Below are 21,179 nucleotides of genomic sequence, written 5' to 3' on the forward strand. Positions count from 1 at the left end.
AACACTGGTTGGTGGATTGGTTTTTGTTCTTCATTATCAAAAACCAAAATGACATTACTATGTTTGTGACAAATTATAGTGTGTCCAACTGTGGCTGATCAGATCAATAAGAGCTCAGAATGTTCAACCACAGGTTGGGCACAAATAGTCCATGTGGACACCTGGGGTGGGTACTCTAAACTTAGGGATGTCACTTTGAGCTGCTTCAATTCTATCTTCCTCATAGAGTGTAGCACCATCACCGATGAGGACACACCATGACTGGAAGGTCCTGTGCCATTGTCTCCCATGCTGTACAATCAATGAGACCTTCAGGATGTCTCCATACTGCTTCTTCTGACCCCCTCATGAGCACTTGCCCAGTTTGAGTTCTCCATAAATTTTTTTTTTTGGCAAGTGTACGTCTGGCATTCTAACAACATGTCCAAGTCCATCAAAGTTGCACTCTCCATAGTAATGGTGGAACACTAGGCAGTTTAGCTTGAGAAAGGACCTCAGTGTCTGGTGTCTTCTCCTGCCAGGTGATCTTCAGAATCTTCCTAAGACAATTTAAATGAAAGTAATTCAGTTTCCTGACATGTCACTGGTAGACTGTCAAGGTTTCATAGGCATAAAGGAATGAGATCAGCACAACAGTTCTGTAGACCTTCAGTTTGGTAGTCTAATACCTCTTCTCTGTACCTCCTTGGAAAGGACACTGCCAAGGTAAGTGAACTTGTCCAGAGTATTTAAAACTTCTCCTTTTGCTGTAATTGATGGTTCCACATATGGATGGTGCACTGGCTGATGAAACACCTGTGTTTTCTTGATGTTAATTGTTAGAAGAAAAATTAACCCAAGCAGCAGAGAATCAATTCAAACCTTGTTGCACCTTAGCTTCAGGGGCTGCACTGAGTGCATAATCATCTGTAAACAGAAGAACATGCACCGACACTCCCCTCTCTGTAGGCTTGCTTTGTAGCCTTTTCAGGAATTTGTCATCAAGGCCATGTTCATCCTCAGTATTTGATAACATGGCTGGAAACATCAGGCTAAAAAATACGGGAGCAAGGGCACAGCCTTCCTTTACTCCACTGGTGACTGGGAAATCATGAGAGCGTTGTCCACTATCCAGAATCTGGGTAAGTATGCTGTCATGGAATTGATGTACAATACTGATGAACTTCTCCAGGCAACAAATTCTGACATAATTCTCCATAAACCCTCGCAACTGATGGTATCAAAGGCCTTAGTCAGATCTCCAAATGTTGTGTACAGACCTCTGTTCTGTTCCTAGCATTTTTCCTGGAGTTGTCAGGCAGCAAACACCATATTGACTGTCCCCTCTACCCTTTCTGAAGCCATACTGGCTCTCAGGAACGTGAGCAACTTCCAGGTGAAGGATCAGCCTATTGAGAAGGGCTCTGGAAAGAATCTTACCAGCAGTGACTAAAAGAGAAATGTCCCTGTGATTATCACATGACAATCTATTCCCTCTGCCTTTATGGAGATGGATGATGGAGGCATCCTTGAATTCTTGGAGGATAACCTCTTCATGCTATATACCCTGGAAAATTTCAGCCTATCTTGCTATGTGATTATGATGACTTTGAAAGAGAGTGAGGCAGTTGATTTTGTGCAGCGCAACTTCACTTAAATCCAATTTACGTACACAACAAAAGACATAACAAAGTCAAAGCTTCTGCATCCAAAGCTTTCAAGAAAAATATGAATTGGTCTCAGGCTATGGAAGAGCTCAAAAAAGATTTTGAAAATCAAGTGAGGGATGTAGAGGAAAAATGGGTGAAGAGGAAATAAGAGTGATACCAGAAAATCATGAAAACTGAGTTTGCAGGTTGGTGAAGGAGATGCAAAAAAAAAAATACTTAAGAAAATATCATTTTATAAACCAGTTTGGGTCAAAAGGAAAAAAAAACAGTCTAAAAGACCAATGAGGAGATAAAAAGTAGAATTGGCCAGATGGAAAAGGAGATAAAAAGTTCTTGGAACAAAATAAATTCTTCAAAAGGCAGAATGGATTATGATTTTGTGAGAATTCAAGAAACAATAAAACAAAATCAAAAGAATGAAACATTAGAAGAAAATGTAAAATATCTCACTGGAAAAACAACTGATCTGGAAAACAGATCCAGGAGAGATAATTTAAAAATTATTGAACTACCTGAAAATCTTAACTAAAAAAACTCCCCATCATTTTTCAAGAAATAATCCAGGAAAACTGCTCTGATAACCTAGAAGCAGAGGGTAAAATAGAAACTGAAAGAATCCAGCGATTACTTCCTGAAAAATATGCCAAAATGATAATTGCCAGGAATATTATAGTCAAATTTCAGAATTCCCAAGTCAAGGAGAAAAATATTGCAAACAGTCAAAAAATAAACAATTCAAATATCATGTAGCTAGTCAGGATAACGCAAGATTTAGCATCTTCTACATTAAGGAATCATAGGACTTGGAATATGATATTCCAGAAGGCAAAACAGCTTGGATTACAACCAAGAATCAACTACCCAGCAAAACTGAACAAACTCTTTCAGGGGAAAAGATGGCTAGTCAATGAAATAGGGGACTTTCAAACTTTCCTGATGAAAACAACCAGAGCTGAACAGAAAGTTTTATCTGCAAGTACAGGACTCTGGAGAAGTATACAGAGGGTGGTCAGGAAGGGCAAATCATAAGGGACTTAACAATATTGAACCACATGTATTCCTGCAAGGGAAGATGATATTGTAACTCATATGAACCTTCTCATTTGTAAGAGCAGTTAGAAGGAGCATATACATAGATAGGGCACAGGAGGGAGTTGGATATGAGGGAATATGATAATAAAAAGATGGGAGTCAATGGGCAAGATAGAATGTATTGTAAGAAAGGGAAAGGAGAAGTAGAATGGGCTAAGTTATTTCACAGAAAAGAGGCAAGGAAAAGCCTCTGCAATGGAGTGGAAGGCAGAAAGGTGAAGGGGAGTGAGGGAGCCTTTACTCACATCAGCAGTGGTTCAGAGAGGAAATAACATATCCACTCAACTGGGTATAGAAATCTATCTTACCCTAGAGGAAAATAGGAGAGGAAAGGGAGGGGAGAAAGGGGACAGGATGGGTATAGGTGATAGAAAAGAGGAAGATTGTGTTAAAGGGTAGTCAGATGCAACACACTAGTGAGACGGGACAGGGTGAAAGGAGAGAGAATAGAATTAATAGGGATGGGGGGGGAATAGGATGGAGGGAAATACAGATATGCGATAGGGAAAAAATGGGGGAAAAAAATATTGAAGCAATTTCTCTTATGGACTTATGATAAAGAATGCTATGCATCCCAAAGACAGAGTTGTTGCTGTCCAAATGTAGAAGTATACATTTTTTTGTCTCACTTTTTTTTACTTGAGGTTTCTCTTTGTGTGTGGAGGTAGTGGGGTGGGGAGGTGGGTTATGTTTACTTTTACAACATGATTTGTAGTAATGTTTTCCATTGCTACATAGTTTAAACCTACACCAAATAACTTGCTTTTTCAGTGGGGGAAGTGGAGTGGGAGGAAGGGAGAGAATTGGAACTCAAGGTTTTGGAAGTAAATATTGAAACTTGCTTTTCCATGTAGCTTGTGGGGGGGGGGGGGTTAAAAATAAAATAAATTTTTTAAAAAAGAAAAAAAAAACAAAATTTCAAAATCAACACTAAACTAAGGATGAAAAAATAACAACTACAAAGGATTCAATCTGACCTACTGAAACAAGCTACTGGAAACTGGATAAAGCAAAAGATATCTGACAAGGGCTATCATCATTTTCATAAAAGTTTATATGATATAGAGCACCTGACCAAATAAGTAGACCAAAAGAACTTAGAAGGAGCCTTAGTAAGCAAACATTTTATCACTTTGCCAAGTAGAAAGATATGGAAACCAAAGAACATGACTTTAGAATATAAATTCATTTTCAAAATGTTAAGGAGCACTTGTACATAAGACAGAAAAGATCAATGGAAGAGAAAGTGAATCTGAAGAAAATTTGTCCTGACACCCAATTATGCCAGATTATCAATCTATCAATCAATCAACAAGCATTTATTAACTGCCTTCTATGTATCGGGTACTGTGCTAAGCCCTAAAATAAAACTACATTAAATGAATCAATCTTTACTTGCAAGAAGTTTATATTCTAACTGGGAAAGGGAAAAAAAGGATATAGAGAATAAATACAAATAAATAAAAAGTATTTATACTCACATGTAATTACAAGGGAGGGCAATATAGTTGAGAGGATCAGGGAGAGCTTGATGTAAAACAGGGGTGGGTACCTTATTTCTTCCAAGAGCCATTTGGATATGTATAACATAATTTGCAAGCAATATAAAATTATTAGCCTAAAAATTAGCTTATTTGGTCAAATATATAACTAATTCATCCCTGAAAAATTACTAGATTTGCTGAATCTCAAGTCCTGCCTGTGGTTGCCTGGGTACTACCAGACCAAATGATTTCATGGCATGGATGTTCCCCACCCCTAATGTAGAAGGTGTTACTTGAGCTGCATCCTGATGGAAAAAAAAGGGATGCAATGAGACAGAGTTATGGAGAAAATACATTTGAGGCAATAGCAACAGCCAGTGCAAAGGTATACAAAGAGGAGGTAGAATGTGATTTGTGAGAAACAAAGAAAAAGGTAGGTGTGACTAGATCAAAGAGTAAGGGAAAGAGCACTGAGGACAGAAAGATGGTTTAGGGTCATGTAATACAGGTCTTTAAAAGCTAAAATGAAGAGTTCACTTTATTTTTTAATTTTTAAATTTATTTTTTTATTCTCATTTTGTATAAATGTTTTTTTTACATTAATAAAATATTCTTGTTTACAAGTAAACAAAATACCCCTCCTCCCCCATGAATATAGATAGACTTGTTTGGGCGAAAAAAGTAAAGGGGAGAGAAAAAAATTTAAAAAAAATAATAGTAATAATTGTAGGTATGGCCAGGTGGCGCAATGGATGAAGCAACAGCCCTGGAGCCATGAGCACCCGAGTCCACATCTAGCCTCGTAAACCCAACAATCACCCAGCCGTGTGACATGCAAGCCACCTGATCCCCACTGCCCTGCAAAAACCAAAAAAAAAGAAAGAAAAAAAAACTCAAAATAAAATAAAATAGTAATAATAGTAGGGGTGGCTGGGTGGCAGACAGAGCATTGGCCCTTGAACCAGGAGGACCTGGGTCCAAATCCGGCCCCAGACACCCAAAGATCACCCCGCTTTGTGGCCCCAGGCAGGCCATCCAGCCCTACTTGCCCTGCACCCTCCCCCAAATAATCATAACAAAAAATGTGCTTGAGTCTTTGTTCCAACTCCAACAACTCTGTCATGGGTGGATCTCATTCTTTATGATAAGTCCACCACAAAAGTTATTTCCATATTTTTCCACTGTTGCCATTGCTGATTGCAACTCCCTCCTTTCTTATATCTCCACTACCATATACTCTATTTTCTCTCTCCTTTCACTATGACTCTGCTGTAGGGTCGCTGAGTGGCATAGCAGACAGATCCCTGGTCCTGGGGCCAAGAAGCCCTGAGCCCCCATACCACCCCTTAGGCCCAGAATCCACCTGGCCCTGTGGTCCTGGGCAGGCCTTCCATTCCCAGCCCCTTGCAAGAAATAAGAAAGAAAATGTGTTATATCTGGCCACTCTCCCCCCATGGTCCATCCTCTCCTCCTTTATTCACATCCCCACCCCTTCCCCCTCCTTCTTACTCCAGATGTCTATACCCCATTGAGTATATTTGCTGTTTCCTCTCCTAGCCATCTCTGATGAGAGCAACGGTTCTCTCATTCCCCCTTGCCTCCCCCCTTCCATATCACTGCAATAGCTCATTGTAATAAAAAAAATCTTATGTGAAATATCTTGGACTATTCCCCTTCTCCTTTTTCTTTCTCCCATTCCATTTCCCTTTTTTTCTATTGACTCCATTTTTACACCATATTTTATCTTCGAATTCAGCTTTCTCCTGTGCTTCAACTATAAAAGCTCTCTCTACCTGCTATATTAACTGAGAAGGTTCATATGAGTATTATCAGTGTCATTTTTCTATGCAGGAATACATGCAGTTCATCCTCATTAAGTCCCTCATATTTCCCCCCTCTCCTCCAATCTCCAATGCTTCACCTGAGTCCTGTATCTGAAGATCAAACCTTCTGTTCAGCTCTGGCCATTCCAAAAGGAACCTTTGAAATTCCCATGGTTCATTGAAAGTCCATCTTTTTCCCTGGAAGACGACATTCAGCCTTGCTGGGTAGTTCATTCTTGGCTGCATTCTAAGCTCTCTTGCCTTCCGGTATATTGTATTCCAAGCCCTACAAGCTTCCAATGTAGCTGCTGCTAAGTCCTGTGTGATCCTGACTGTGGCTCCACAATATTTGAACTGTGTCCTTCTGGCTGCTTGTAATATTTTCTCTTTGACTTGGGAGTTCTGGAACTTGGCTGTAATATTCCTAGGGGTTGGTTTTTGGGGATCTCTTTCTCTGGGGTATCGGTGGATTCTCTCCATTTCTATTTTGCCCTCTGCTTCTAGAATATCAGGGCAATTTTCCTGTAGTAATTCTTTGAAAATGATGTCAAGGCTCTTTTCCTGATCATGACTTTCAGGTATTCCAATAATTTTTAAATTACCTTTCCGAAGTCTGTTTTCCATATCAGTTGTTTTTTCAATGAGATATTTCACATTTTCTTCTAATTTTTCATTTTTTTGTTTTGAAGTATTGATTCCTGATTTCTGTTAAATTCATCAATCTCCCTGAATTCTATTCTTTGTCTGAAGGATTTGTTCTCCTCAGAGAGTTTTCTTATCTCTTTTTCCATCTGGCCAATTTTGCTTTTTAAAGCATTCTTCTCAATAACTTTTTGAACTGTTCTATCCATTTGACCTAAGCTGGTTTTTAGCATGCTATTTTCTTCAGCATTTTTTTGGATTTCCTTGACTAAGCTGCTGACTTCATTTTCATGTTTTTCCTGCATCTCTCTCCTTTCTTTTCCCAGTTTTTCTTCCAACTCCCTCATTTGATTTTCAAAGTCTTTTTTGAGCTCTATCATAGCCTGAGCCCAGTTTCTGTTTTTTCTTGGGAGTCTTTAGATGCAGGAGCTTGTGCTTCCTCATCTTCAGACTGAGTATTTTGGTCCTTCTTGGGCTCATTTGCAAAATATTTCTCAATAGTCTTCCTTTTGTTTCTCTGCTTGCTCATTTTCCCAGCCTGGGCCTGGTTTGGGGTGTTTCTTGAGCTTTTGGGACACTCCCACAAGGGTCTCAGTGTGTGAGGTTCTGTCCTCTCTCCTGGTCCATGAATGACCATAAGTGCCCCCCTCTGCCAAGGGGCTGATGTGGGGGGGGGGGCGCTGCTGTTCTATGGGGGGGGCCTAGACTGCGATCAGGATCTGAATGTGGTCAGAGCCCCAGAGTCCTGTTTCAGGGGCAGAGGACAGAGTTCCACTCTCTCTTCACTCCCCTCACTCAGCTCAATGGGCTCATGCCCTGGGGGCTCCTGCTTACAGGCTCAGCCTGCTTCTGTTTCCTGGATCAGGGCTGGGGAAAGAGGATGCTGCTTGCTGTGTGCCCTGAGGGCTGGGCTTCACGTGCTCGCTCTGGCAGAGGACCCCTGCTGTTCCCCCACTTTGTGCCGGTGCTCCCTGGGGTGCAGCTCAGGAGACTCCCTTGCTGCTGTGAGCTAAGACCCCCAGCGCCCTGGGGCTGCCTCTGGGAGGCTGAGGTTCTTTGGCTCTGGCGGGCCACCCCTCTGGCGGGCCGCCTCTCCGACCCCGGGGAGCAGAGCCTTTCTGCTCTTTTCCAGGTTACGTTGAGTAGGAGAACTGCCTCACTGGGTCCTTTTGTGGGTTCTGTCTCTCGAAAGTTTAGTTAGAGTCCTTAGTTGATGAATTTTATCAGAGAGCTCCTAAGACTCGATCCCTTCTTGTCGCCATCTTGGCTCTGCCCTCAAGAGTTCACTTTTTAATCTTAACAGTAATAGTGAGCTGTGTGACTCTGGGCAAGTCACTTAACCCCATTGCCTTAAATAAATAAAAAAAATTTGTTTTAAAAAAAAGGAAATAGTGAACCACTGGAATTGATTGAATAGGTAAATAAGATGTTTGGAGCTATGTTTAAGGAAAATCCCACTGACAGTTGCATGAAGAAGAGAGAAGAGAGGAAATAGGAAGGGACATAAAGCAAGGAGAACAATTTGAAGTTTGTTACAATAATCTAGGTGAGAGGTGATGAAAGTCTTAACTAAGATCTTAGCTATATGTATAAAGAGAAGGGGATATAAGGTGTGAGAAATGTTGTAGAGGGAAAAATATCTTTATTGGAAATCGATCAGACATGTGGGAAGAGAAGCAGAGGATAACACCAAGTTTACAAGTCCGGGAAACTAAAAGAAACTGGAAATAGAAGTTTGGAAGTTAGGTGGTTTTAAAAAAAAATAGATAATAACTTTAATTTGACACAAACTAAGTTTGAAATGTCTGAAGGTCAGAAATGAAGGTCAGAAGAGAGTCTTGATGGATGAGTCATCTGATTAGTGATGATAACTAAACCTAAGGAAACTTATGAGGTCACAGAGGGAGTAAAGCAGAGGTCTAGGAACAGATCATTTGTAGGTGAAACTGGGAGATCAACAAAACTGATGAAAAATGAGACACATCTGCTTTTATTTCTATAATGACTAATTTTTATCAACTAGGCCAGTGGAATCTCCACATATGTACAGTTTAGGAAAGTGCATTTAGGGAAGTAAAAGTGATTCTTAAGAAAAGGAAGAAAGCATTGCACACAGTAATAGCAACATTGCGTGAGGATCAACTATGATTGACTTATCTCTTTTTAGCAATACAATGATCCAAGACAATTCCAAAAGACTCATGATGGAAAAATGTTATCCACATTCAGAGAAAGTACTAATGGAGTCTGAATACAGATTGAAGCATATTATTTCACTTTATTTTTTCATGGTTTTTTCCTTTTGTAAAATGTAATTTTTTTTGCAAACTGCTGCTTCTTTCACAACTTGACTAATATGAAAATAAAATTTACATGATTGCACATACATAAAGTATATCAAATTGCTTACCATCTTAGGGAGGAAGGAGGAAAAGGGAAAAGAGAGGGAAGGGGAAGGAGGGAAAAACCTAGAACTCAGTTTTATAAAAAAGGAAATGTTAAAAATTGTCTTCATATGTAATTGGGAAAAAATAAAATACTATTAAATTTCTGTTTTTTAAAAAAAAGAAAATGAAGCAGGGGAAAAGTAGCTAGATTATACAAAATACATACTCATATATACAAAGATATTCATGTTTGAGGAAGCAATGTTGAAAGCACTGAGGGATCATTTTTCAATATCTTTTTAAAAGAAAAAGATATCAAATGACTGACAAGAGGGGGAAAAAACATACATAATTGGGATCTTTTCAATTAAATTTCTTGTAATTGAAAAGAATAAATACAAGAAAACCATATAAATGAATAATGTCTCTTGTCCAGAGTATTACAAACAACTGGGTAGAATCCAGTGAGTTGGTCCATTAGTAGTATATTAAACTTGGATAGGAAGTTATGATGAACTATGAAATGGACCCAGGATTAAAGAGAAGGAAGAGTGTACATTCCAGAAGAATGTAAATTCCTTGAATGCAAGACCTATTTCAAAGACCTTGTCTTTGTATCCCAAGCAAAGTAGACATAACAGGTCTTTAGTAAATATTTGTTAAAAGCAAGTATCTTCACAATAACTACGCATAATCTAACAAACAAAACAAACTCTCACTTTAATCATATCTAAATATGTGTCTCACTTCACTGGCAGAAGGTGAATGGTATAAGCCATCTTCAGTCCTCTGGATTCATGGTTTTATCATTTGCATTAATCAACAATCTCATAGGAAAAAACTGACACAAAGTTTCATCTTTTTAACAACAATAATCTGATAACTATGTGATTATGGCTCTGAATTATAGAAATACCCAAATCTCCAGAGAATACAGTTCATTGAAAATGTGCAAGGTAGGTATAAATCGGCTACAGCAAATAACAATGACAATTTGTACATAGTTAACAGTATAAAAGACATATTCTTCCAAGGAATACAGGATGGGAAAAGAAAGTGAAAGGTAAAAAGATGGAAAAAAACCTAAGCAATACGTTCACTGTTTCTCAACCAGTGTTGAGATCTGAAGAGGAGGATTTAGCACACAAGGAAGATCCTTTTGAAGAACAGAGGAAAGAATTTGAAAAGCATGGGATGAGTGATTATCGTTAATGCTGGACAGAGACCCCACATGGAGGAAACTCTTTCTGAAAGTGAGATAGACATGAAACTATTGGATTCACAAAACTAAGATGACTATAGTTTAAAATATCATGAAATCATGAAGCAAATAAATAAGCAGTTAAATCAAACAGATTAATGGAATTAAAACATAATCAAGCTTACTTCCTTTTTCTTTCTTTCTTCTTCCTTTCTCTTCTTCTCTTCTCTGATTTGAGCTAAACGTTGCTTCTTTCGCTCCAATTCAGCCTTCAATTCACTTTTGTCTGACATGGTTGTGATCTTAATAAAAAAAATTATTTAAAATAATCAAAATGTTGGTAATAATTTTGCTACAGTTGAATTTAAAAAGGAAACAACCTTTATACAAAAATGTCATGAGTAAAGCAAAAGGTATTATAATCTTTTAGAGTTTGGAGCTGGAAAGATTTACAAATATGAAGAGAAACAAAATGATATCTATTTGAAAGAGTTTATTTTTATATTTTAAAATCAGAAAACCCTCAAAAAAACCCTCTTCAGCCTGGTTTTTAAAGCTCTGAAGTCACAATCTGACTTCCAACTACATTTTTAGACTTAATTCACATTATCCACTCAGATAGAAAGGCAGGATGGCATAAAAGACAATCAGTCTCAAAACTAAGAACATTTGGGTTCAAGTCCTGATCCTAACACGATGGTTATATGAATTTGGTCAAACCATTTATATTCTTAGTTCTCTAGACAGATCTCTTAAGACTATGAATTGCCAAGAAGACATGAAACTGTGTTGATGTGGAGGTGGGGGTGGGGAAGAGGTTCTTGAGTTTGGGGCAAAGCAGAAGGGAAGACAGAGAGGATCACTGTACCAATAAAATCACAGTCCCCAGACAGACTATCCCCTTTAGGTATGTTCCAGTCAAAGTGACCTAAAAATGCTTCCCTTCTAAGTCAGTATTTCATCTCCTAACTCCATACTTGTAAAAAAAGTTTATTTTTACAAGTATTTATTATCTCTCATACTGCCTATCCCATACAATTAAAATCAAAAACAAAATCTTCACAATATGCATAATCTAACAAACCAAACAAACTCTCACTTTGGTCATATCTAAATATGTGTCTCACTTCTCTGGCAGAAGGTGAATGGTGTAAGCCATCTTCAGTCCTCTGGATTCATGGTTTAATCATTTGCCTTAATCAGATTTCTAAAATCTTTCAATATTGTTTTTTTCTAATGTTGGCACTGTACAAACTACTAACCAGGTTTGCTCACTTTACTCTGCATCTGATCATAGATCTTTCTCAGTTTCCATCATTTCTTATAGCACAATCACATTCCATTATATCTATATACCACAATTTGGTTAGTTCTTCCCCCACAGAAGGGAACTCTCCTACCTTCCAACAAAAAAGAGCTGCTATAAATACGTGTGCAAATTGGTTCTTCATAGTGTCCTCCTCCTTCCAAATTATTTTGTACTTTAAATTTTGCATTTACAAATATAAAATGTTATTTGCTCATGTTTACACTGATAGAATGGGAAAGCCTTTATTATTTTATCTCCCTAGCATCTAGCAGAGTGCCTGCCATTTTTCAAATAGTTTCTGAAATACACTGGTACCCTTGCCTCCAAAACAAGCTTTCATACAATTTCCAAAGTGCACTAGTTTGCCCAAGAAAATAAAACATAACTTGTATTTAAGTCCTTTCACAATCTGACCCTTTGTGGCTTCATTTCACCCTGCTATTTCTCTTTCCATACCCTAGGTTCCAAACAAACTAGATATTTAGCTTTCTCTTGACTCCTTCTTTCCATCTACATCAATACATTTGTGTAGATTGTCCTCTTTTTTCTTCTTTTTTTTCCTATTTCACAATGCCCAGGAAATACATTCTTCATTTTCATAACTCAAGAATCCTTCTTTGACTACTAAGATTTAGAACTTGAAGGGGTACTCCAAAGTCTTGTCCTTGATGTTTTTCTCTTCTCCCTCTACAATCTTTTTTGGTAATCTCATAAGCTCATACGGGTTTCATACAAATAATTTGCAGATCTATATATCCAGCTTCAGTCTCTCTAAGTCTCAATTCTATATTACCAACTGACTATCAGATATTTGAGACTGGATGTCCTAGAGACAGAAGAAATTAAAAATATTTTTAAAAATGAACTCATCTTTCATCCCAAATCCTTCCCTCTTCCAAATGTCACTATTTTTGTGCAAACCACCATCATCACTCTAATATATCACATTTATAATTTCAGCATATGCTCAACTCCTCACTTTCTTTCATCCCATTTATTCAACAAACTGTCAAATACTGCCCTTTCTATCTTCAAACATCTCTCATTGGATGAAGAAGCACATCACTCATTCAACTAAGACCCTACTTACTTAGTTCAGCAAGCCAAGATTGTTGCAATAACCTCCTGATGAATTTCTAAGTCTTGAAACTTTCACTACTGTTGCTCATTGCACAGACTTCTGTCAGTGTTTTTCCTTAAGCAGAGATGTGTCTTTCCCTACATAGCTCCAATGGGTTCTCTATTGTCTCTAAAAAACCAACTAGCTTTTAAAGCTCTATATAGACTGATTCTTAACTATCCTTTCATCCTCAGTGAATGCTATTCCTCTTCCTTCATTCTGTGAACCAACCAAACTGACCTGTTTCTCACATATAACATCTGTACCTTTGCACTGGTTATTGCACCAAGGCCTCCTAGAATCCTTTTCTTCCTTCAAGATACAACTCAAGTATCACCTTCTCTAGCAAACTGAACTCTTCAATTGCTAATGACTTTTCTCTCAAACTATCTTATACTGAGAAGGAATATAAGATTCTGCTATGTTTACTATCTGTTGATCAGAAGGGGGGGGAGGCTTGCCTAGTAAAAGTGCTAAAGGTTCATTTCCAACAAGGTATTTCCTATGCATATATTAGGATTATACAAAATCCTTTGGTAAATGCCAATCCCAAGGATAATTTTATTTAATCATCTTCTCATTATCAAGTGAGCCATAAATAGGAAGCCTGTGGAGAATATTATGTGCAAAGTCCAAAAAATAAGAAGAATTCTCTATAGAAGGCAAAGTCCTTTTTTTCTGAAAAGAAAATTTGCAATTACATTTTTAAAGTTAATATTAGGGGCGGCTAGGTGGTGCAGTGGATAGAGCACCGGCCCTGGAGTCAGGAGGACCTGAGCTCAAATGTAGTCTTAGACACTTAAAAATTACCTAGCTGTGTGGCCTTGGGCAAGTCATTTAACCCCAATGCCTTGCAAAAAAAAAATAAAGCTAATATTAAATGTTAACTTTTGGTCAATACTATGAGTTACATTTCTTTTTTTATTAGTATTTCTTGGTTTCTCTTGCTAGTACATAAAAATGAGGATGATTTGAGGACTTGTCTTATATTCTGCAACATTCTGGAACTAATATATCATATGAATCTATTTTTTGTTAAGTTCCTTGATTTCCCAGGCATATATATGGGTTAGCAAGCTGATTTTTTCATGTCTTATTAACATAGGAAGCATTTCTAAAACTATGTTACAGAGCAGTAAATTAGACAGCTTTGTTTTATACATATTTATAGTGGGAATGCTTCTACAATTTTCTATTGCATATGTAGTCAACTCAGCAGACTTTCTGTAATGTTAACAATGCACCTATACTGTCACTAAGGACTTTTAAGATAATCTGAATAATTGACATTCAGTGTATATTGGGAAGAGATAGATAATACACATTATATATAGAATTCTAGAATGATCTGCACAACTCTGCACTGTGTCTGCCTTGTAAGCTGTTAAATAATTAAGGGGGGGAGGGAAGAAAGGTAGAACAGTGAGAAGGGTTTGGTCAGAGAATAAAAACCAAAAAAAAAAATGGGGAACAGTCCTAGAAAATGGAACAATACTCACCTTAACCAAAAGAGGAATCTATTGAAACTGTAGCAGGTGAAGTGAGCTCCCAGGATGGAACAAAACAGATGGAAAAGAAAGGAGTATACTCTGTGTAGAATGACAAAACCCCTGCTTTTGAGTGGTTTGGGGGCACTCAGAGACTGTAGGGAAGCAAAGTATAAAAAGAAGGAGTCACTGGTCAGGTAATTTGTTTTAAGTTCTATAACTCTAACCAGATTACTCTATGTAAATATCCCTTATCTGTACTTTCAGATGAGATGAACAGAAATACAGAGACTGAGGCAGCAGCATCAGGATAAACCTGAGCCAGGAAAATATTGCTTGTGTTGCCTTAATCCATTAGAGTATGAGCTCTTTGAGGGCAGGGACTAATTCTATTTATTTATTCATTCATTCATTTTTGCTTTTTTAAAAAAAATATGCCTAGGTCTTAGCAGTTCCTCGATGATACTAGGAACTTAATAAATTCTTGCTGACAGGATTGGTTGGGGGCGGGGAGGTCATTTAATCTAATTTGGCCTCCACACTTTACCGATGAGGTAATCGAAGCACAAAAAGACAAAGCAGCTTGTCTAGGATGAAGCACATATTAAGTGGCATAGTTCTCCTTTAAACCAAGGTCTCTCAGTATCCGTCTCAACCTTTTTTCTATTTTGTAATGATCCTTTTTTCAAATGGCCAATTTGTTCTTAAACCTTTTGCCTCATTACATTCAAATTTGTATCCTATCTTCCCTATTAGATGGTAAGCTTCTTAGAGATAGAAACTGCAATATTTCCTTCCTTTTCTCCCCCCCCCCCCCAAGGTCCTGGTCCTTACACACAGGTGCTTCATAAATATTGTTTCATCACCCTCTTCTCCACGAGACTCTCTAAGCTTCCATTACATTATTCTATTCTGGTTGTCCTTCTACCTATCTGATCTCTCCTTAGTCTCCTTTGCTGAATCTCCATCCAGGTTACCTCATGCTATTCCCCAGAGCTCTGTCCTTGGGTCCTCTTTTCTTCTTCCTCTATACTATTTCACTTGGTCATCTCATCATCTCCCATAAGATGATCATCCCATGTTGGTCACCATCATCTCTGGGAGATGCTAATGATCCTTAAATCAACTTTTGCAGTTCTAACTCTCTTCAGACCTTCAGTCTCAAATCTGCCTACTGGACATCTCAAACTGTATGTCCCAAACTTCTTAAATGGTCTCAAAGACATCTTTAACTCAATATGTCAAAAACTGAACTCATTATCTCCATACATACTCCCACAAACTTTCCCCTCATTCTAACTCCTGTGTTGCTGTCTAGGATACCACCACAAAGGCTCAGGACCTAGGTGTCATCCTCAACTGCTCACTCTCTCTTACCCTCCATTTGTAATCTGCTGACAAGTCCAATAAATTTTACTTTTGCAACAGCTCTCCTAGAGGCTTTTTCCTCCTCTCTGTACTACAATACTCTGATCACCTCATGCCTAAACTACTACAATAGCCTTCTGGTCTTCCTGTCTCAAGTCTCTCCCTAATCTAATCCATTATCCACTCATTTTTAATTTATCTTCCTAAATTTACCTTTCTAAAATGCAGATCTTATTATATCCCACTAACTCCCTCCCAGCCAATAAATGCCACTGACTCCCCATCACTTCAAGGATCAAATATAAAAATCCTGTTTGATGTTTGGAATTCATCATAATCTGCCTGTCTCCCCATAATACACACACACACACACACACACACATTTCTAGGCTTCTTATGCCTTACCCATTTATTCTGGGATCCAATGACACTGGCCCCCTTTTTATTCCTTACATTAAGACATAACTGCATTTTCACTGGCTGTCCCTTAAAGCCTGGCATTCTCCCCCTCCTTCAAGTTCCCATCTTCTCTTTTTTAAAATTTTATTTAAGGCAAATGGGGTTAAGTGACTTGCCCAAGATCACACAGCTAGGCAATTATTAAGTGTCTGAGGTGGAATTTGAACTCAGATCCTCCTGCCTCCAGGGCTGGTGGTGCTCTATTCACTTCTGCCCCTTAAAATTCCATCTTCTAAGAAGATCTTTCCTGATTCACCTTAATGCAAATGCCTTCCCTCTGTTAATTCTCTCCAATTTATCTTGTACATATTTTCTTTGTACACAGTTGTTTGTATCTTGTTTCCCCATTAGACTGTAAGCTCTTGAGAGTGGGGTTGGTATCCCCAGGGCTTAAGGGCAATACCCTCGACACAGGAAGGGTTTAATAAATGCTTATCGACTGACTGACTCATTTAATTGTTGAACTGAATAGCAACAAAAAAATTCCTCAAAATGCAAAGATTGCTAGTAAGTCTTAACTTTTCTAAGGACAAACAAGATAAATTGCTTTATTAAACACCAACTGAGAAGGCCCTCTCAAAGGTTACATATGCAAAGCTAAACTCAATCTTTGATTTTCCTACTTTTTGTGGGAGCACCGTTTTTATAATCACCCTCATTTCCATTTCTGTCCCTTAACCCCTCTTATGCAATCAATAGCTTGAATTTCAATTCTATTTCCACAGTTATCTCTCACATCTATCCTTTTGTAGAATCTTATTCACTTTCAACAAGATCCTTAATTCAAGACTAGCAGTATCTCCCCTTTTCCAATCTATCTTCCACAAAGTTGTCAAAATATTCTTCCTAAAGCACAGGTCTAAAAGACATTTCCCTGCCTCGGAACTGCAAAATTCTTTAGTTTGGCACTGAAAGTCCTTCACAAACCGGCTCCGGGTGTTTCCAGTCTCTTGCACATCAGTCCCCTTAAAACACGGGCCGTTCCAAGCAGGCTGGCCTCCTGGCTTGGTCCCCGGGCAGCGCTCCTGCCCGTGCCGAGCTGTCTTCTGTGGCTGAGGGGCGATTCCTCATGCCACCTTCCTGCTCTGAGCCGCACGGTGCCACTTGGGTGGCTCAGAATGCGAGCGACTGGGGGAAGGGGGCCATGGGGGTGTTGGGGGGCTCGCTCCTGCCCCCAGCCCCTTCCTACCAGCTCAGCTCATCCTCCACCTCGGTGCCACTTGGGTGGCTACTTGTTTCTGCATCGCAGTGCTCAGCAGAATGCGAGGGACTGGAGGAAGGGGGCCATGGGGGTGTTGGGGGGCTCGTCCCCGTGGCCCCCCGCTTAGCATGAAGATTATTTAATAAATACCGGAAGACTAAAAATCAAAAATAAATACCCCGAGGGGCTGCCACCCGGGGTGTCAGAAATAACTAAACAATTTACCACGCTTGTGATGTTTATTTAGTGCAAAGTCCGGGGTGTCGGCCGCCGCGGTTTTGGTGCAGGCGGCGGCATTGCGCTCCCAGCGGCTCAGCCACAGCGCGGCCCGGGCCGAGGCGGCGGGACAAGCCGGCCGGGCCCGGGCCGAGGCGGCGGGACAAGCCGGCCGGGCCCGGGCCGAGGCGGCGGGACAAGCCGGCCGGGCCCGGGCCGAGGCGGCGGGACAAGCCGGCCGGGCCCGGGCCGAGGCGGCGGGACAAGCCGGCCGGGCCCGGGCCGAGGCGGCGGGACAAGCCGGCCGGGCCCGGGCCGAGGCGGCGGGACAAGCCGGCCGGGCCCGGGCCGAGGCGGCGGGACAACCCGGCCGGGCCCGGGCCGAGGCGGCGGGACAAGCCGGCCCGGCCCGGGCGGCCCCAGGAACGGGCCGGAGCGCACTCAATGCCCCAGCAGGCGCGCCTGAGGCGGGCCGGGCGGAGCCGCGGGCCCGGGCGGAGCCGCGGCCCGGCCCAAGCCAGGGCGCGGCCGCCTCCCCTCGGCCCGGCCCGGCCCGGCCCGGAGCCGGGGGCACTCACCTGGCGCGGGGGCGGCCCGGGGCACGACGATCCTCCCGCTGCGGGTCTCGGGCCTCGGCGGGCGCCGGCTGCTCGGCTTCCCCGACCGCACAAAGAGGGCTGGGCGTCGGCTACGGCCGGCGCCGAGGGACAAGCGGCGGCCCCGGCGCGCGGGCGCCGGCGGGGCGGAAGGGCGGAGCCTCCGGGGTCTCCTCGGCGAGCCCGACACGAGACGGGCCAGCACGCGCTGGCCGTGCCGCGGCCGCGGCCACCCACTGACTCCGCGGACTCGCAGGAGTCGTTCCGAATTCACCCGAGCTGGCCGCCGGCCGTGGTGCGGAGAACTACACCTCCCAGCATGGCGCGGGGCCCAAACGCGCTGCGCGCTGGGTTCTGGGAGCTGTGGTCTTTCCTCGTCCCTTTGCATGCTGGGACTTGTAGTCCGCGAACAGCGAGTCTTTCCTAACGCCTCCTAGCCCTTGCTTTTTAATTGGCTCTTTTTTTTTTTTTTTACTAGGTTTTCGCAAGGCAAACGGGGTTAAGTGGCTCGCCCAAAGCCACACAGCTTATTAAGTGTCTGAGGCCGGATTTGAACCCAGGGACTCCTGACTCCAAGGCCGGTGCTTTATCCACTACGCCACCCAGCCGCCCCTTTCATGGGCTCTTAAAGAGAATTTAGTAACAGCTTCTAGAACCTCTTTTGGATCTGCCCTTGCCTTCCCCTCCCCTGCCCCAGAGTTTGCTATAATTAAGAATTAGCAGATGGAAAGCCTGAGTTCCAGACTTACCCCCAACACAGAATGACAGCCCTGGACAATTCTTTTGACTTTATTCCTTTTTTTTTTTTAAGTTTTTGCAAGGCAAATGGGGTTAAGTGACTTGCCCAAGGCCACACAGCTAGGTCATTATTATATGTCTGAGACTGAATTTGAACCCAGGTCCTCCTGACTCCAGGACCCGTGCTCTAGCTGCCCCATGGGCAATTCTTTTTCAAGCAATTTCAACTTTTTTGCCTCATGGGCCCCAGGAGCAGCCTAGTGAAACCGATGGACCCCTTCTCAGAATAATGTTTTGCTAAATTTCAGTTAGAGATTACAAAAAATAAAGAGGTAATTCAGGGCAGCTAGGTGGTGCAGTGAATAGAGCACCAGCCCTGGAGTCAGGAGGACCTGAGTTCAAATCCAGCCTCAGACACTTATTAATTACCTAGCTGTGTGACCTTGTGCAAGCCACTTAACCCCCATTGCCTTGCAAAAACAGTAAACAAATAAATAAACGAATAAATGAATAAATAGATAGATAAATAAATAAATAAAAATAAAGAGGTGATTCCAAGTCATAGACCCCTTGAAGTCTACCCACAGTTCAGGTTATTTGCTACTTGCTAAGCAGGTTTGAAAAAGGAACAGAGGGACTACCTTTAAGGCCAGGAGCACTCAGGGTCAAGTCATGCCTTCAGAGAGATGGCTATTTGATCCTGTGCAAGATACTTAAACTTTCATTACCTGAATCGATTAGCTAAAACTATAGATTGCAGAGAAGATACCAATCTGCAGGGGTAGAAGAAGGGTTTGTCACCTGGGAATTACATTTGTTTACTAGTAAAATTACAAATTCAGTACCTCTCCTTAATAATGATGATGCAGGGAATTATGAAAATATAATGCAGGGAGTTATGAATAAGGAGATTTCTAATTGAAAACCGATCTTGTGATCCTTATACTGCTCAACTTTGTGAAAATTGCTATCGACTCCTGTGATGTAAATTGACTCCTATTGTTCCATTACTAAATGTAAAATTTGTAATATATCCTCATTCCCATCTCCCAACTTTCAACCTTTTACCTGGTTTCTGTCATGTAAGGGGGAGACATTTCCCTTTTGCCCTCAGTCTCCAGACCCTTCAATACCCAGAGAAAGGGTAAGACTATAAAAACCTGGCCTAAACTCCCCTTGTGAGGCTCTCCCTGGCTGTCTCTCTCTCTCTCTCTCTCTCTCTCTGTCTCCCAAACAAACCTCACCTAGTCTTCTGCCCTCTACCAGCTTACAGACTGCTGGTTACTTCTCCAGAAAGAGAAAAGATTTTAATCTTTTAATCTGTATAATTTGTAGGTCTGTATAATAAATACTGTGCAGGTTTAATATTCCAGGGTTTATTCAACAAATAAATTTAAGATGTATTACAAATATCTTTTGTAAGAATATTATCTAAAAATGTAAGGACTTTTTTCAAGGATGTCGGGCAAATATTCTTTTTGTGATAAGATAACTGAAATAGCATAATTTGAGATTGAGATGTGCTGTACTTGATAAAATCAAATAATAAACATCTTTCCAACAATACCACATTCCAGACACTGTGCTAAGGCCTGGGAAAACAATAAAAAAACAAAACAAAACTAGGAGACTATCCCTGCCCTCAAGAAGTTCATAATCTAATGGAGGAGACAACATACAAACAAATATAGGCAAAGCAAACTATAAACAGGAGAAATAGGAAATAATTACTAGAGGAGAGGCACTAATTAAAATTAAGAGAAAGTAGAAAAAGTTTATTGTAAAAAAGCTGGGATTTTAGTTGGGACTTAAAAGAAGTCCTGAAAGTCAGTAAGCATTGAGGAGGCAGAGCATTTCTGACAGGGAAAGCCAGAGAAACTATCCAGAACTAAGAGATAGAGTGTCTTGCTTGTGGAACAACCAGGATTCCAGTGTTACTGGGTCAAAAAGTAAATGAAGGAGGAAATGTTGGAAGTCTATATATGCTTCTTCTAACTGCCCTAATAAACAAGAAGGTTCATATGAATTATCAGTATCATCTTCCCATGAAAGAATATAAACAGTTCAACATCATTAAGTCCTTCACGATTTGCCCTTCCTGTCTACCCTCTCTATGCTTCCTCTGAGTCCTGTACCTGAAGATAAAACTTTCTGTTCAGCTCTGGTTGTTTCATCAGGAAAGTCTCCTATTTCATTGACTAGCCATCTTTTCCCCTGAAAGAATTTGTTCAGTTTTGCTGGGTAGCTGATTCTTGGTTGAAATCCAAGCACTTTTGCCTTCTGCAATATCATATTCCAAGCCCTATGATTCCTTAATGTAGAAGATGCTAAATCTTGCGTTATCCTGACTGTAGCTACACAGTATTTGAATTGTTTCTTTCTCACTGTTTGCAATATTTTCTCCTTG

General features: G+C 40.7%; 1 protein-coding gene across 2 annotated transcripts in view; it reads right to left on the reverse strand.

The window, feature by feature from the left end:
- Positions 1–18,301, reverse strand: part of DYNC1I2 (dynein cytoplasmic 1 intermediate chain 2) — a 70,269-nt gene extending 51,968 nt beyond the window's left edge. The window contains exons 1-3 of one of the 2 annotated variants that reach the window (XM_074215716.1): positions 18,017–18,300; positions 14,207–14,349; positions 10,464–10,580 (exon numbers count right to left, since the gene is read on the reverse strand). In XM_074215716.1, the coding sequence (XP_074071817.1) occupies positions 10,464–10,571 (108 nt within the window). In that variant the 5' untranslated portion in view covers positions 10,572–10,580; positions 14,207–14,349; positions 18,017–18,300. Of the gene's footprint in view, positions 1–10,463; positions 10,581–14,206; positions 14,350–18,016 lie in introns of both variants that reach the window. The other variant, XM_074215717.1, reaches the window with a different exon arrangement.
- Positions 18,302–21,179: the final 2,878 nt, after the last annotated feature.

This window comes from Macrotis lagotis, chromosome 1 (genome assembly GCF_037893015.1).
Source record: "Macrotis lagotis isolate mMagLag1 chromosome 1, bilby.v1.9.chrom.fasta, whole genome shotgun sequence".
Taxonomy (NCBI): domain Eukaryota; kingdom Metazoa; phylum Chordata; class Mammalia; order Peramelemorphia; family Peramelidae; genus Macrotis; species Macrotis lagotis.